This window comes from Sorex fumeus, unplaced genomic scaffold (assembly GCF_029834395.1).
Source record: "Sorex fumeus unplaced genomic scaffold, SorFum_2.1 ptg000100l, whole genome shotgun sequence".
NCBI lineage: Eukaryota > Metazoa > Chordata > Mammalia > Eulipotyphla > Soricidae > Sorex > Sorex fumeus.
Window position 1 is genome coordinate 3,908,528 of NW_026606157.1, and position 18,838 is coordinate 3,927,365.

General features: G+C 38.3%; 1 protein-coding gene across 1 annotated transcript in view; it reads left to right on the forward strand.

Annotated features, from left to right (window-relative positions):
- The window catches only part of PIK3C2G (phosphatidylinositol-4-phosphate 3-kinase catalytic subunit type 2 gamma), a 375,313-nt gene that overhangs the window by 333,630 nt on the left and 22,845 nt on the right, over positions 1 to 18,838 (forward strand). The window contains exon 31 of the mRNA XM_056134595.1: positions 9,470 to 9,564. Coding sequence (XP_055990570.1) covers positions 9,470 to 9,564 — 95 coding nt within the window. The remainder of the gene's footprint in view (positions 1 to 9,469; positions 9,565 to 18,838) is intronic.

Here is an 18,838-nt window from a genome sequence, read left to right on the forward strand (position 1 = left end):
GATCCTAAACTAGCCCAGAATAATTATCAACCCTATTTTCTGCCAAGCGTATTCATTCTGATTACGTTTTATGTCATCTTCTTGACTGCCAGACCCTTCTTTTACAAATGTTCTATCTGTTGGTTTAAGCATTCATAAAGTAATTCTATTTCCATTCAGCATTGATGCTGTTCTTGCCAAAAATGTGTAAGTTTGTCATGTGCTACGTCTCCCATACATATATTTGTGTGTGGGAGGGGGGAGTGTAATTCAGTATTCATTTCATCCACATACAACTTTAGATTCTATAAGTATGGGCCCAACTGCTTATCATTTCATTCATTTCATTTCATTTCATCATCCTGTTATTCGTCGATTGCCTCAAGCAGGCCCCAGTAACGTCTCCTTCATCCTAGCCCTGAGATTATATTCAAGGCTCTTTAGGAGAATGAGACCCATCATTGTTACTGGTATTTGGCATATTGGGTATGCCATGGGGAGTTTGCCAGACTCTGCCATGTGGGCAGGCTACATTCGATAGCCTGCAAGTTTGTCCAAAGTAGGAATGAGATAGTAAGATGTCATAAAAGATGTCTTGCATCTTTTTATCTGCTTTTTATCTGCTTTTTATCTTTTTTATCTGCATCTGCTTATCATCTTTGCATTTTTCTGACATTCTTTCAGAAGCATGGATTGTGGATTTTTGTTTTGTTTTGTTTTGTTTTTTACTTTCACTTCATTGGCTTACTCCTAGCTCTGTGCTCTGGGGTCATTCCTGGCAGTGCTCAGGAGACCATATTGTCAGTCATGTGAGAGGCAAACCCTTAACTAACTGCTATACTATCTCTTGGGCCCTCGGTTTATGGTTTTACAGAAGCAGATCATGTCATTTCACACAATTGCTTGTTAAATTGTCCGTTTATGTGTGCCTTGATTTCCTGTTAGACTGGAAGTAACTTAAACTTTCAAAGACTGACTTCTCCCTCCTACATGTTGCTGAGTTAATGTGTGATGACTGACCCTTCTCATCCCTCATATTTTACTCATGTATACAATGACCCAATTAATAATGATTTCTACTGCTGGGTCTGGGAGATAGTAATATTCCTTTGCCTTTACTCACTAATTATAGACACCATGGTAAAATAAGAATGATATGTTTAGGTGCTAAGCCAATGATCTCTCTCCTATACACAGCATTTTCCTTTTTATCCCATTTTCCCTTTGGCAGGGCCAGCTTCATGGACTTGTAGGTCCCTGCAGTTCCACACAGCATAGCACTGACAAAGGTCCTCCATCTGGTTTAATATTCTGCTGTCACTTCCTGAAATTGTTTTGCCTTTGGGTTTTTGAGCTACACCCAGCAGTGTTCAAAGGCTTTTCCTGGTTCTGTACTCAGGAGTCCTTCCTGATGAAGCTCAGAGGACCATATGTGGTACTAGGGATCAAACTGGGTTGGTCGTATGCAATACAAGCAGTCTTTACTATCTCTCCTATCCCTGTCGTGAAGTTCTTGACAATTTCTGAAAATGGGAATCCATCCTTCCTTCCTTCCTTCCTTCCTTCCTTCCTTCCTTCCTTCCTTCCTTCCTTCCTTCCTCCCTCCCTCCTTCCTCCCTTCGTTCCTCCCTTCCTTCTTTCTTCTGTCCCTATAATTTCCTTTTCCCTTCCCTTCCCTTCCCTTCCCTTCCCTTCCCTTCCCTTCCCTTCCCTTCCCTTCCCTTCCCTTCCCTTCCCTTCCCTTCCCTTCCCTTCCCTTCCCTTCCCTTCCCTCCCCTCCCCTCCCCTCCCCTTCCCTTCCCTTCCCTTCCCTTTCTTTCTCTTTCCTTCCCCTCCCCTCCCCTTTTCTCCCTCCCCTCCCTTCCCTTATCTCCCCCCCTTCCCTTCTCTTTGTAATGAAATGGTTATTCCTAATATTGGGACAAAGATCAACACTGCCATGATGGCATAGCCATTGAGTCTACTGCCTCCAATTTCCTTTTCCAGGCTAATACCAGGCCATTTCCTATCTTCCTTTTTTCCTATTCCTCAACTAACCCTTGCAGCATCTCATAGAAACAATCTTCTGAACACTTGATTCCAAGTCTAACTTCTCCATTCTTTTTTTTTCACACCATTTAGCTCACATCTAAATATTCTTTGCCACATACTCTCTCCATATTTTCCCAATAAATTCATTACAATGATGATTAGATCTCATGTGCTTTGTTTGTAGAGAAGCAATCTATGTCTGTGTGTTTACATTGTATCTCCCAGATCTGGTATAGTATCCGGCTTATTCTAAGAGCTTCAAAACTAACCATCAAATGACAAAAATGGAAAAAGGGGGGTGGGCACACACTGACATTCTCTATCAAGGTAGCTTGCTATGTTTATTTGGGGTGGAAAGGTAAAGAGGAAGGAAAAGGCAACTGAAAATCATGCTACTTCTCTCACACTCAATACTGCCATGGAAATGCTCTCACACAAGCCTCCAAATCACTAGAATTCCCTTGATGTATTGCCTAAATCAAAATCTTGTACAAATAATCATATTAAATATTTTGGATACCAGACTCAGTCGAGGCACTAAACAGAAAATCTCTGAAAATTATCTTGAATACTCTTTAATTCTCTAATTATATGATCTTCCAAATTTCCCCAAAAATTGTATATATAGTTTCCATGCCAAATAATATGTCCACACAATGTAATTAACCACCCTTCAGCACTATACAATTTTGACATAGAGAAGACAGATTTTTGTCTAGGTGCAGAAATAACCTAGGTAATGGAGTAGAACGTGATCAGGACAACAACTGTCAGGGTTAAGAGGATGAATTAATGAGCATGTTTAGAAACCATTGATAATTGCAACTGATTGCAAACCTAAGTTTTCAATCATTACCTCACATCGCTACCTCCCATTTGAGATGCTAATTGAAAAGGAGCTTGAAGCCATGCAGTCTTCATGGCAGGGCCTCTGGTTAATGTTCTAGCTATTTGTTCTGGAAGAGTCACATCAATTATCTGTAGGTTGGACTACGTTATTCAAGTTTCCAACTTAAAATTTAATGACATAGAAGGACAAGAAGTAAAAGGTTGGTACTACTTAAATACTCTTTTTTTTTTCATTTTTGCTCTATACCTAAGCTGTGCTCAGGGTTTATCCCTGGTTCTATGCTCAGAAATCATTCCTGGCAGTGCTCAGGGGACTTTATGTGGCACCTGGAATTGACCTGGGTCAGATTCATGCAAGGCAAGTGACTTGTTCACTACTATCTTTAGCTTAGAGGTAAAAACATTTTATAAGTAATTTGTGCTTGGAAATTTCAGTTGAAACCTTTAAAATGTTATAACTAATTACATGGGGTTTTTTGTGTTTTTTTTTTTTTAATTTGGGGTCCACACCTGGTGCTGTTCAGGGTTTATTCCTGGCTTTATTACTCAAGAATTACTCCTGGCAGTGTTCAAGGAACCATACATGATGCTGGGTATCGAACCAGGGTCAGTGGCAAGCAAGGAAAGCACCTTGCCCACTGTATTATCATTTCAGTTCCTCATGATTGTTGTTTTTTAAAATATGATTTATTTTAGACTTTCACTTTTGGCTGATGAAAATGATGGAGAAGAAAAGAAAGACTTTCTTTAATGATGTCATATCTACACGTGTCAAATAGATGTGAATTTATTTGAAATCTAACAAACCAAGCAATAAGTAAACCTAAGTTTATGTAATATTAGTAAAACATTAAGAAAGATCACAACATTGAACATAGTTAGATGGCAGATGAAAGGAAAGTGAGAACAATTATGCATACTAAATTTTTATCTCTAGAAAACAAATACTGTCAACAGAAATAAAAGTTAAATGATTTTAAATAAAGTAGCAAGTGCAACAAAAATAAAAGTTTCCCCAGGTATCACAATACATATATTTTTTAAATTATTTAAAGGCTCTCGTTAAAATCATAAAAATGCTATATTCCTTCAATAACATAAAGCAATATGAACAAAGAAAGACTATAATCTATATCAATAAACATAAAGAGAATTAAATAATTTATAAAGAGAAATGTTTTTGGAGAGAAACATATAAAAGAAAAGGTGATTTTAGAAAATTAAAAATTTAAACATAGGCACAGTCATATATTTCAAATCTAAGAACACAGAAACCAGAGGTCACAGTGATATAAAGAGGTGAAACTAAGAGAAAGAACTATTAGATTAAACAAAATCAGAGCCTTAAACTATGCATAAAATTCTCAATAGAGAAACAAACAGTTGTGAACATAGATAAAACCTATGATAGCATACATAAAGTAGAAATTATAGAACATAAAAAATGCAAAAATCACATTAGTAAAAAAATATTCTAATTTGCTTTTTGAAAAGCAAATGGAAAAGACAGTTCTCACTTAGCAAGGTAAAGGTAAAGGTAAAGGCCCTCCCGTTGATCGTCGATTTGCTCGAGCGGGCCCAGTAACGTCTCCATTGGAGACTTTGTTGTTACTGTGTCTGGCATATCGAATACTCTCGGTAGCTTGCTGGGCTCTCCGAGAGGGGCGGAGGAATCGAACTCGGGTCGGCCATGTTGGCCGCTTGTAAGGCGAACGCCCTACCCGCTGTGCTATCGCTCCACTTAGCAAATATATACAAAAAGTAACCAGAAAAATCAATAAGGCAAAATTAATTATTATATGGCAATAGACATGAGTTGACAATAGAGACATTGTATTCCCTGAGAGTTTTCAAGTACTCATGGAACATTCAAGAAGTTTATATCATAGGCCACAGAGAAAATGTTAATAATTTATAAAAAGTAGAAATTGTGAGGCACACTCTATAATCATGAGACGAGAAAGTGAAAAATAAATGGGGAAAAAAATCCATAAACCCAGGATACACTTAAGGCTAGAAATTTTAAACCAACTTTCTCGAACAGTTTAAATGCAAACGACTAGTGAACTAGAATGTCAAGACTTTTAAGAAAGCAACAATGAAATATCACTTCTCAGAATTCATAGTGAAAATAAAGCAATGCTCATAAGAAAATTGGAATAAGGAAATGGTAATTATAAAACTAATCAAAAGGATAAAAAAATCTAGATAAAGATAAAAAGTTATTAGTTAATATGCTAGAGCCTAGCTTCTTAAACCATGGCTCACAACTCCATATAGGGAGCTATGACTTTTAATAATTGATAAAGACAAGAATACCTTCTTTGGGTCTGGGCATGGAGAATTGTAGAGCATTTTTAGGGACTCTATTAGTCCCTCCTCCCCTGTTGTGCGAACGTTCTTTCAGTTGGAGGCAATGAGACAAGGAACGCGAGAGAAATTATTATACCTCATGTAGTACCACCAGACTCTCTCTGATCCTGTGACAAAAGGCAGAGCATCCTAAGGCCTCTGAAGGGCGCAATACAGTGCCATCATCTAAAGAAGTTACATAAAGAACACTGAGGCAGCAAAATTTGTTTTGTTTCCTTGTGTCTGCAGGCCAGTAATTTTGGCCCCCAGAAAGAAGATACAAAACCAAAACCGAAACCATTCTTGTGCTACAAGCACTTGGATTTGCATCCCAAAGACCAGACTGGGCTAGAGCCTGGAATCTACATCCCTAAAAATAAGCTGGGCTCCATCCCGGAATTTACATGTCAAGGATCAGGCCAGGCTAGCACCTGAGATCTGCATGTCAGACTTCTGTGAGAAAATGAAAAATGCCCCTTTCAATATACTGAAATTTATGAAATTATTTACTGAAGGCAGTTTGAAGGGGGGGAAATGTTTAGCTTCATCGAAACCAGTCAGAACACATGAGAAATCTCACCCATTTTCATGGGTCCCTATGTTCCTGTGCATTGTGCGGTACAGTCTACATGGGCTCATCATGATGGCTCAGTCCAGCCCCAACACTCCCCCACTTCCTTTGGTTGTTGATGGGGACCTTGCGATAAACAGGCCACACACACACACACACACACACACACACACACACACACACACACACACCTGGTTGTGGGGTTCACACATTTAGCTGGGGTGTTTACTTAGGGTTGCACACCAGTTTCCCCATGCTGAGATTCGCATGCCCTTAGGGATGGTGTTTGCATGTGTGGACACTTGGGGTCACGCTCTTCAGTTGGGGTATCCAAGTTATGGTTGTAGTGCTCATAGGCAGTTGTGTTTACATACACATGCATACACACCAGTGGCGATACTTTGTGGCTGTGGCACTTGCTGCTAGTGAATCACAGACAGCAAAGCTTTCAGGTCAGCGTATGACAACACTAAGGATTTGAACTCATGACCCTCTGTTTGCAAAGTAGGTTCTCTCAGCCAATGCACTATCCTTACCCTAATTCCATCCTTTTTCATTAAAAATCTTTTTGTGTTTGTTTTTTTTTTCTGGAATTTGGTTGTTTTTTTTTGTGTGTGAGGGGCTGAGAGGTGTTTGTTTTGGGGCCACACCTGGTGATGATCAGGGTTTACGCCCGTTTCTCTGCTCAGGGATCATTCCTGGTAGAGTCGGGGATTATACCAGTTTAGAAGCTAAAGTCTGATCCATTTACAGCCAGGTTACCTTTCCTGTGTCACAGATGTTGAAGCAGGAAGCAGTGGACCAGGCAGCCCTGGAGTTCTGTGTCCCTGTTCCCCAAGAAAGAGAGCACTTAGACAAGGAGTCTTAAAGAGAAGATGGGGAAGGTATGGGGCACCCAGGTACCATACGTGCAAGTGAGGTTTCCGGTCAGTGCTGTTCTGATTGGTGAACTGTTGCCAAGAAGTGACTGGGTTGAATTTCAGTTTCTGAGAAGCTGACTTAAGGCTTCTCTTCTGTTTTTACTCTTCCCAAAGGTGGCCACATCCTAGCATGCCCCAGGTTGCCATGCCTGGGTGGGGAGGGTCCTCAACAGCTTCATGACTCTGATTCTTACCCAGACTCAGGATGGCACCAATTCAGTATTTTTTAAAAATTTTTTATTGTTTAATTTTTTTTAATTTTTTTTTTTTGCTTTTTGGGTCACACCCAGTGATGCTCAGAGGTTACTCCTGGCTTTGCACTCAGGACTCATTCCTGGCGGTGCTCAGGGGACCATATGGGATGCTGGGAATCGAACCTGGGTCGGCTGCGTGCAAGGCAAATGCCCTACCCGCTGTGCTATTGCTCCAGCCCCCAATTCAGTAAAAGCAAAGTAAAAGTAAAGGCCCTCCCATTGATCATCGATTTGCTCGAGCGGGCCCAGTAACGTCTCCATTGGAGACTTTGATTTTACTGTGTTTGGCATATCGAATATGTCACTGGGAGCTTGCCAGGCCCTGCCGTGTGGGCGAGATACTCTCGATAGCTTACCGGGCTCTCCGAGAGGTGCAGAGGAATCAAACTCACATCGGCCATGTTGGCTACGTGCAAGGCAGACGCCCTACCGCTGTGCTATCGCTCCAGCCCCAATTCAGTATTTTTTAAAAAAATGTTATCTATCTCTCCTCTGATGGAACACATTGGGTTTCTATGTAATAATCTCTCATTCTTTAATCAAAAATAATGCTCAATGTATATCAAATAGCCATCAGTATTTTTAGCATGCTCAAACCAAAAGTTCAACTGCAGACATTTTTATTCTGAAATGCAGTTTTGACTCAGTGCTACACCCAGCATTGTTTCCTAGCATTCTACAGACATGTCCTACAGTAATAAGGTATTTAATTAAAGCTATTATATTTATGTAACTATCATCCCGATGGCAAAAAAAGTCAATGACATATTTTAATGTAGATAATTCACACTATTAACAATAAAATCAATTAATTACTGACTTACAATGTGTAAACCATCCTAATAAACATGTAAAGGGGGTTGGGAGAGAAAGCGTCTTGTTGAGGTTGAATTTCCAAATGTTAGAAAGGATTAAAGAATTAGGGCAATCAAGCCACAATGTGCACACAACAGAACATCGCCAAATTCCTTGTTACTAAAAAAAAAAAATTCTCTTCTCCTTAAATTCCCTCAGAGGACATACAACCAGAGATTACCAAGGGAAATATTAGAAAAGCTATAAATGATGCTTAATCTTTGGGCTATAAACTGGAAAATTTTAATTAAAAAACTAAGCCTCTCATTTTAATGATAGATTGATATGACTTGCAAGAAAAATTGAGGTTACTTTTGTTATTAAATAAATGTTTAGTGTGGCATTATAGAGCAACTACGGATTTATATCCCTAGTGAATATAAGGGGGAAATTAAGCCCTGAGGGAAATGGTAATTGACTAAGAAAATGGAGACAGTAAGATAATAATTGCGATGTAAATATTAAGTGATAAGGGCTATGCTAGGGGAGTTTAGAAGGAGGTGATCATAGAAACTATTTTGCATTTTAATTAGTCTTTGTAGAGAGGTACAGGTTACATGGCAGAGACGAAAACAAAACAGTTGAATAGATAATTTCAAAGAAAGTGAATATGAGCAATGATGGGAAGAAAATTGAATGAGTTTGTAGAACTGAACACACAGAGAGACTCCAACAGTAGAAATAAGGTACAGGTCTGAGGAATTTCAACTTTCTCATAAGCAATAAAAACCTATGTCCAAAGGGTAATTTTATGAAAAGTTGCTGTAAGGTTATAATTGTAATGGTGGGAAAATTCATTTGGGTTCTGGAGGAGATGATGGAAAGGATGTGTTAGTAGTCCAAGTAAAAGATTTTATTGAGCTTGAACCTAGCTCAGCTAGAACTAGAAAAGAAATGGTTTAAGTGTAAGTATATAGAATGAGACTTAATGAGTGTGGATACTGTCACTGTCACTGTCCTTCTGTTATTCTTCGATTTGCTCAAGCGGGCCCAGTAACGTCTCCATTTTGAGACTTGTTGTGTTTGGCATATCAAATACGTCACGAGTAGCTTGTCAGGCTTTGCCAAGTGGGCGAGATACTCTTGGTAGCTTGCTGGGCTCTCTGAGAGTGAGTGTGGATAGTCATTGCATATGCAGTAGCAAAGACAGTGTGCGAAAATATTGACTTCTAGCTAACGATGCTGAAGTAAGTCTTACCTCCAGTTTTTTTCAGAAGTTGACCATTAAATGGTTGAGTCTTGATTACTCAACCATGAAAAGTGGTGCTGGACCCTAAGCCCAGTCTCAGCACTTCAAAATCCTATATTTCCAACATATATGCTCTCAAATACTTTTAAGGCATTGCACTGAAGTTTAAGGTCAAAACGCCTGTCAAAAATGATGCAGAGGTTTCAAGTTCAAGTAATTAGTAAAGTAACACTACCAATCAAAACAAAGCATAAAATATGGGGAGGAAGAGGTGATTCAGGAAGATGAGACATAAATTAGATGTTAAAACACCCCCTCCTGTCTGAAGTTTACTGTGTTTTCGGTAATGCTTCTTTTGCATATCATTTTCAGTAAACTATAGTCCACCCTTTTTTGTCTTTCCAGAGCTGCTGTATTCTGTGATGAGCCATTTTCAATTTAACTCATTGAAATTCTCTTGTTTAATCAGGTGAAAAGTTTCCTGACAAGAAACCCAAAGTGCAGTTAGTGATATCACATGAGGATTCAAAACTGACCATTCTAGTGAAGCACATGAAGAATATCGTAAGTTCACTCAGGCTACAAAACAATATGTCAACTTCTCTCTAAAGAGCCCTTGTCTCCTGTGGGTACTTATCAGTATTGTGAGAGGGATACTTCTGGCCACCAGGTTTAAGTAAGGAGCAAAGAACCCATTTACAGAACTCTTGCTTCTGAGTGATTTTGATCCTTAGAATAAATACACCATTTAAAACATTATCATTTATAAATAAACTGTAAAATAAGTCACAGAGAGAACCCTAAAATGAAAACTCAGAGCTACTGAAAGGAAATATCAGAAAACTTTTCATATTTTTAGTCTTTGAAAGGCTTTGAGAAAGCAGGGATACCATGTAGGATAGCAAGAATTTAGGTAGTCAGACTGAGCTTGCCAGAGAACTGACTCACCTCTTAGATAGATGCTTGTGTCCTTGACCTAGGAAGTCAAGAGCTCTGAGAATCTCACTCGGATTCCCATGGTACCCTTCATACACCCCACCACTAGAGTTATCACAATATGACATAAGTGCTCACATATATTTCTTCTTAAAATAATTCCCCATTGTTTGAGGACAGGAATCCCATCTTTGTAACCTCAGAACCAGAATCACAGCTGTAATCAATCTGAAAGGAAAACAAAAACCTGCCCTTCTCTAGAGAGATGATGAAAAATGTTGATACACAGGTTTGCATGTGGGAGCTCCAGGTTCAATCCCTAATACCCAGGGTTTGCCCCCAGCACTGTGGGAGAAACCCTGAGAGTAGTTTCAAGCACCATCAGCAATGGCCCCAAGAACACACAAACAGGCCAGAGAGACAGTACAGTGGCTAGAGCATTTGATGTCCATGAAGCTGATCTAGGTTTGATCCCTGGCACCACATACAGTCTCATGAGCTCTGCCAAGAGTGTTTACTGAGTGCAGAGCCAAGAGTATGTCATGAGCACTGCCAGGTGTTGCCCCAAATCAAAAAACGACACACACAAATTCAGATTTATATGTACAAGTACCTTGAATGTTTATTCAAAATATGAATTTTGATTTAAAATATGTAAATAAACTTCCTGCATTATGTCGTATTCCTTCCAAAAGGTGGATCAAATTAGAGTATAAATGCCAATTCACATCATTAAGTGAGGGAGCTTTTTATGCCACTGGATAAGGGATCTGGGTGTATGATATATGGCTGCAGTGAACAGAGAGGGGAAGAACTGTCAGACTCTCAAGCTCCCCCAGTGTCCCTCTAGTCCTGTCAAATGGATCCGAAACATGAAAAACCTCCCCAAATATCAATGTGGAAAAGTCAGGCGTACCATATTATCTTTCTTCCTTATGCAGAAAAATCCCCCAGGAGGCACTTAGAAAGACATAAAGAAGCAAACACTTCTCGGTATGCTGTGCACCTGCAACACTCAAGGATGTGGTCCTATCTGTTGAGTGGGAAAGCAGTTGGCATATATACATTTACCAACTCAGTATGACCCAGACATCCCAGGACACTGCAAATCTGTGCTGTTTACAGCTGCAACTTTGGTTATAGCTGGGCAGATACTAATAAGTGTGTTTTCACAGAACTTTTACTCATTAAAATAATAACTTACAGTAGTTCTTGATAAGGTAATTGCCTTATATTGGGATATCAACTGTTTAAGAAGCTCAGATTGGAAAAATAGGATTCAAGTAGGCATAAATAAGCTACACAGATGTTCATGGACTTTATATATCAACAGAAATACATAGAAGGTAAAATAATAGGGAATTTAACAGAATGTGTATATGTTTGCTAACTAAAAACAGATAGAAAGAATTATATCTTTATTCCAGGAATGTTATGGCTCAAACATTTCATAATATTTCTGTTTAGATTGCCTTCAGATCTGGCATATAACCCACACAGTAAACTTTGTGATATTAATCAACAGTCGTGCCTAATATTTGATCAAAAGCATTATTAACCAACTTAGTCATCCATTTTATTCACCAGATGAATCCCCAAATAACTTTTGACAGTTTTCCAAAATGCATTTTACACTGAGATGAAATTGGATTACCAATAAGGATATTTACACTAAATGTATCACAGGCATAACGAGAGGGGAATGAGTGAATGAGCAAGAGTTTAAGATTTGGAATAAGTTATGGGTAAAAGATAACTGATGTAATGAAGTCTACGGAAAACTTAATAAACCATGTATGGCCATAGGTGCCTACATGGTGCCAAAGACCTCCCTAAGAAGAGCACTAGTGCTAATGAGTGACACTTCCGGGCCTGACCTCTCCCTCTACCCACTCATTTCTCTTCTCTCTGCGATCTTAACAGTGGCCTGACATTCATTCCTCAGTCTCTTCTATTTTTTTTACCAGATTTGTGGCTTTCAATATTACTTTCATGTCTTTGTATTCCATATCCTAACTCAAGCTTGGAATTCTCCCTAAAAAATACTCAAAAACACTGGTAGACATTCAATGGGCATCATGAGTGTCACACTCACAAAGTCAACCTCTGATTATCATTTCCCCAACCCTGTTCCTCTTGACATATTTCGCATCTGAGCAAACAGCATCTTGATCTCCTGGTTGCTCAGATTAAAATTCTTAGAGTTATCTTGACTTCTCTCACAAACTACATCCAACCTGTCTGTAAATTTACTTTCAAACCACCCCTCATCGCCCCCTCCCCTCCTCCTGGTCCTTGCAGCACTACTTTCCATCTCTACAGTTACCATACTTGGGTCAAGCAACCTCTCATCTCATCCTCAACTACCTCTTAAGAGGCCTCCCCAATTCGCCCTCATTGTTTACAATCTCTTCCTAGCCTAGCAGTCAGAACATTCCCTTAAGAACAGATCAGATCTTGCCTTTCCTTCCTTCTTATCTTCTGGGGAATGAGTTTTACATCACTTACACTGAATGACAGTCAAGGACAGTGAGGCTCTCCTGGGGCTCCCAATCTGGTCACTTTGATTTCTCCAACCTCACTTCCTACTCCCTCAATCAGTGCACTCCAGCCTTGGTGACTTTCTTGAGCTCATGTGAATGTAAATATAGTCCTGCCCTGGGACATTTGCACAGCTGCTTCACTTATCAGCAATGAACCTCCCCAGACTCCCAGCTAACTTGTCCTGCAGGGATTTGTTTTTAATTTCACTATGCACATCCCTTTTTGTTGCCATTTTCAACCTTCTGACCATACTTTGTTTTCTCCACTGCCATAACCCGAGATCTGGAATACTGGGCCAAATATGGAGGATTCAATGAATATTCTGCGAGGTGAAAAGACATTGAATTACTTATGAACTAGCCCCTTTTTCTGCCTTCCAAAAATGATCACAACAATTCTTACACTTTTCACAGCTTCAAGATGACTATTTCTGCTTCTCTGAAGAGACACCATTATGCTATAAATAATAGAAAACAATACATTTCTACATTTTCTTTACTCATTTCAAGCTTTAACTATTTGCTATCTGTTTTTGATCCTTTTATATTTTTACATGCCAAGGTAATAAGATTAAAAAAGCTGTTTGATTTTATTCTAATATGAAAAATTTTATGCCTACAGTTCCTTAAATTTAAGTTTTATAAAAATAATTCTTATATTAAATCTTTGAAGCTTTGCTTTAAGAATTCTCTCCTATGAGATTACTCAATTAAAAAAATTACTAAATATTTTCCTTTTCAAAGGAATAAAACATCATTTATTCTGGTGAATACAAATTGACAAAATAATACAGCTATTTAGCATGGTGGCCAAATTGCTTTAGAATAGTCCCATGTATATGACAATGGAACATGTAAAATTATTCCAGATTTGAAATATGTGTAATTCTTGCTAGCATTTTCCCATTAACCCCACTTTTAAAATACTCTCTTCTGCGGTTAGCTATAGTACAGCATGTGGGATTCTTGTCTTGCACATTGCAGACCCTGGTTAAATCTCTGGCATCTATATTTAGAACCATATGTATGGTCCTCTGTGCCCGCCAGAGCACAGAGCCATGAAAAAGCCCTGAGCTCCACTGGCTGTGGACCAAAACCCAAAAACATTTTCAAAATACAATAAAATGCTCTCTTCCATTGATATCTGCAGTGTTTCTCCATGGATGCTCTCCATGGATTGACATCTCTACAATGTTTCTCCTTATCTTATGCATTTCCCGAGAAGGCACCAGTTCTACAGCGCTTTCTTCTGCCAGCTCCAGAAAATGAGCAATGCAGAAGACTATAAAAGTAATCAATGAGGAGGCGAGGCTCTCTCCTCTGACACTGAATATACTCACACCATGCAATCTGTGTCTCTTCAAGTGTAACAAACTACTAAATTACTTTAAATGAGGAGCAAGTAATTTCAGAGAAGCAGGAAATACCTTAAATGGAATGCTGCTTAATCAAAGGCATAAATAGAAGAAAATGTGTGTGTGTTTGTGTGTTTGTGTGTGTGTGTGTGTTTGTGTTGGGTCTGACCCAACAGAACCATGGGTTAAACACAGTCTTTTTTTAATTTTATTTTTATAAAGTCTCACAGTGGAGACATTCCTGGGCCTGCTTGAGAAAATCAATGAACAACGGGAGGACAGTGACAGTGACAGTTCAAATATTTGATTACATTTAATATTCAAGCACCAATCCCACCACCGTTCCACCTTCCCTCCACCAGACTTTGGATGTTTCCATCCTGAACCTCAATCCATGCCCCAAATCAGAATCAAAATTATTTTGTATTGTTATAAATAAACCACTGAAAATGCTTCAAAAAAAACTTTTCTTAGAGGAGAGTGTGTGAAGATTGTTGTATTTCACCCAGAGGTCATTAAGCTCTTCTACAAAAGATTACTAACATGTTACTAAGGGTTGAGGCTTGTGTGCATATATATAGATATAGACATAGATATGTAAAAAATATTTCCCTGTAAGATTGGTTCCTTATACTTTAAACGCCATCAAATGTGGAGCGCTTCTCTTGGAGTATGAGTGGTGTTAGGTATGAGATTTGCGGCCACGCAGCACAGGAATAGTTTACTCATGGGTGAGGCCCATCTGAGTGTGTGGAGAGTGCCCGCACTCACGCCTCTCCAGGGTGCCCCAAATGAAACAGACTAGCAGGGGTCCAGCAGTATGGCTATGGTGTGTGTCATTTTATGCTCTCTTCTGAGAGAGGAAAATGACTCTCTGGATCATGGCCGTTGATGAGATTATCTGGTACCAGTCAGAGACTGCTTGTGGGTGTGACTGCCGAGTTGCCAGAAACTGGGGGACATGGGCGGAATTCATCCATTTCTGCTTCCGTTGAACCTGTAGTTTTCAGTCACCAGTCCTGCATACCTGGATTTTCTGCAGATTCACTTGCGGGTGAGGCTCGGCCATAGAGACAAACACAGTCTTATGTCTTATTTTATTTTTTAAAACTTCTTAGAATTTTAATGTGTACGTTGGAACCTGAGAATGTTTAATACAGATCCCTTAGTCCAGCTCCCCATTGATGTTATTCTGTGATTATTGTTTTGCAATGCGGGCAATGGACCCAGAACCAACAGCAAATGTTCTGCTGAGTTGCTACATGCATTATTTGGGGAAAAGTTCCTTTTTCCACTTCAAGCACTTTCTCCCTTTGTGTAAATTAACTGCCCGTACATCTGGGAGTAAATTTCTGTTTTCTTCATTATATTCCATTGATTCAAGAGTCTGCTTTTATTTTAATTTCATACAAATTTCAGTACAATAGTTTTATAGTAGAGTTTAAGATTGGGTCCTGTGATGCTTCTACCTTCCTTTTCCTTGGGATTCCTTTGGCTACTAAGAGGGATTTATAGTTGAATTCACATTTTAGTAGCAAATTCTATATATCCTGAAGGATGTCACTGGAATTCTGATGGGTAATATATTGAATCTATAGAATGAGATGAGCTGAGAAGAGCATTTTAACAGTAAATTCTTCTAATCCATGAACATGAAATATTTTTAATTTCCCTGTGTCTTTAATAGTTTCAGAAGTATGTCTTTAACCTCCATTGTCAATTATCAGGTACCTAATTTGGGGGACATGACTATAAATAAACTTATATTTTTTTCTTTCTCATACTTTAATGCAACAGATTTTTTGCATATTTGATGGAGTCTTCAGAATTATTGTGTATATAAAAAAAACTTCTGCAGACTTTTTCTGCAGATTGTGATAGCTCCACATTTTCTTTTCCAGTTAATATCCCTTTAATCTATCTTTCTTGGGGCTGGAGTGATAGCACAGTGGGTAGGGCATTTGCCTTGCATGCAGCCGACCCAGGTTCAATTCCTCTGAACCCAAAGAGCCTCTTGGAGAGCCCGGCAAGCTACTGAGAGTATCCTGCCCACACAGCAGAGCCTAGAAAGCTCCATATGGCATATTTGATATGCCAAAAACAGTAACAACAAGTCTCACAATGGAGACATTACTGGTGCCCACTCGAACAAATCGATGAACAACAGGAGCACAGTGCTACAGTGCTATCTTTCTTGCCTAACTTAAGTGACTAGGATTTCTAATACTGTGCTACATAAAATCCTTGTCTTGTGCCTGATCTTAGAGGCAAGCTTTCATGTTTTTCTTAAAACATGAAACATGAGTATAAAGGCTGAAGGTCTGCTCTTGCATACAGTTCTTACTACATTTTATTTCTATACCCATCTTTGTTGAGTTTTTATCATAAACGAATTGCAGAAAAGTTGTTAAAACTGTTGATATGACTATATAAATTTTATCTTTCCATTGGTGGACATGGTATATTATATTCATTAATTTGCATTTATGGGAACATCCCTGCATTCCTATAATAAATAATACTTTGTCTTGAACACATGATCCTTTTCATGTATTGCTAAATATTCCAGGTTTTTGGATGCAAGGGACTGACAGATCAAAATCTGAGGTGCATCTACCAAGTAGCTAGCTACCCTTGAAATGTCACACTATGTAACATGCAAGTTCTGTATTGGGCACCAGTGAACTGTGTGCCTGTTGGAGTAGAACAGAGATGACACATAAAGATGGTTTTCAAAAAATTACGAAAATAACAAAGGTTATAAAAATAAAGCATAAATATAGTAATGTTTTATACAAAAAATAACAATGCTTAATATCTCCCTTATAATTAAATTGACTAAGCCCTCTAACCACTCCAATTATATTTACTATATGGATTTTTTTAATTGCCACTGTTTCATTCTAGATGCATTTCAATCTAAATAAATAGCAATGTTAATAAAGGGCGATATTCTAAAAACAATCATCTCCTCAGTCTATAGCCCATGAATAATAAACTGTCCTTCCAGAGTTGGCCTATTTGGCACTAATCTCTATTTTCAAAGAATGACATGCAAAGCAGCAGTTTGTGAAAAACAAACCCAGAAGCAGACATTTTAGTGTTTCATGACTTTTTTTTTATAATCAAGAAAATTGTCATTTCTTTCTTCTGATATTTTTTGGGGGGTGTCACATCCGGCGATGCTCAGGGGTTACTCCTGGCTCTGCACTCAGGAATTACTCCTGGCGGTGGTCAGAGGACCATATGGGATGCTGGGAATCAAACCCAGGTCGGCCGCATGCAAGGCAAACACCCTACCCGCTGTGGCACATCACTGGACTCAGCAATGAAGCATCTGACCAAGTGGTCCAAGCACTGCCAGGAATGACACCCAGTCCATTAAGCACTCTGGGAGAGCCCCACTAGTAAAATAGCTGATTATCTAAAAATATTATTTTAATTGGAAAATATTTATCTACAATAAGAAAAAGAGTGACAAATATAAACATAAATGAAAGATATTATCACAGAACTTTAAATGATTAGAAGATAAAACTTCAAGTAAACATATACCCACAAACTGGATAATTAAAATGCAATGGATAAATTCTCAAAAACATACAGGCAAAAAATAAAAGAGAAATAGAAAATTGGAGCTGCACAGTAAGGAGATTAAACCAATAATTAAAAAAAAAGTGCATCAAAAAACAGGACCAGAAAGTTGGACAGGTAAAAATACCAAACTTTATGAAAAAGTGTTTATAAAGAGAATATGTTCATTCAAGCAGAAGGTTGGGAGTAGCCCCAAGAATCATCAGGTGTGACTCAAGATGGAAAGGAAGAAAGAAAACAAAATTAATTCTTTTCAAACTCTCCCCAAAATAATGCCTGTAATATTTCAAGCTCATTTTATGAAGCTTAAATTTTCCTGATGGCAAAACCATACAAGAACACTACATATACACACAAAATGTAGACCAATGTAGACATAAAACTCTGATTACTTAAAACTCACCAATAAAATACATTCTAACCTTATTTTCTAATAAATTAAAAGGATACACCATGATGAAGTGGAATTCAATATAGGAATCCAAGAATGGTCCATCCCCTATAAATCAATTCATGTGATGGACAATATTAAAAGAATAAATGACAAGAGTCATATAACCCTGTATCAGAAAATGGTTCACTGGGGTAGAGTGCATTCTTTATATACAGGAGACCTGGGTTTGGTCTCTGGGGCCACTTACGGTTCCTCACCAGGAGTAGACTCTCAGCACTGAGCAGAAGTAGCCCCTCAGAACCACTGGGTGTGGCCCCCAAATAAACAAAAGTAGTAATATGACCATATCAAAAGATGCGGTAAAGCATTTGAAATTATTCAAAATTCATTATGACAAAAAAGAACTCTCAACAAAGTACTCTAAGTTAGGAGTAAGATAAGGGTGTCCATCTTGCCATTTTTATTCAACATAACATTATAATCATGGCTAGAACAAATGGGCATATAAAAGAAATAAAATGCATCAAATTCAAAATATAAAACTGCCATGATTTGAAGATAACATAGTATCAAATAATAAAAAAAGCTACAGATGCCAACAAAACTACCAAATTAATTCTACTAAATTATTTGTAAGTTGTAAAATGCTACATCCTCTTAAAATTTACAATGTTGCCTAAAATTTAAAAATCATAAATAAAAACTAAGAAACTATTTCAATTTACAATCACATCAAAGAATAATAAATTACTAAGGAATAAATTTAGTCAAGAAGGTAAAATTCATGTTGATGGAAAACCGTAACATTAATGAAAGTGACCAAAGAACGCACAAATGAAAATAGTTCTTACTTATGAATCGGACACATTAATATTTTAAAAATATTGCAAACAAGGCCAGATAGGAGTAAGGTGCCTTGCATTATGCCAAGTCTGGCTCTATCCCTGGTACCACATATGGTTTCCTGAGCACTGTCAGGAGTTATCCGTGAGCAGAGTTAGGAGCGATTCCTTAGC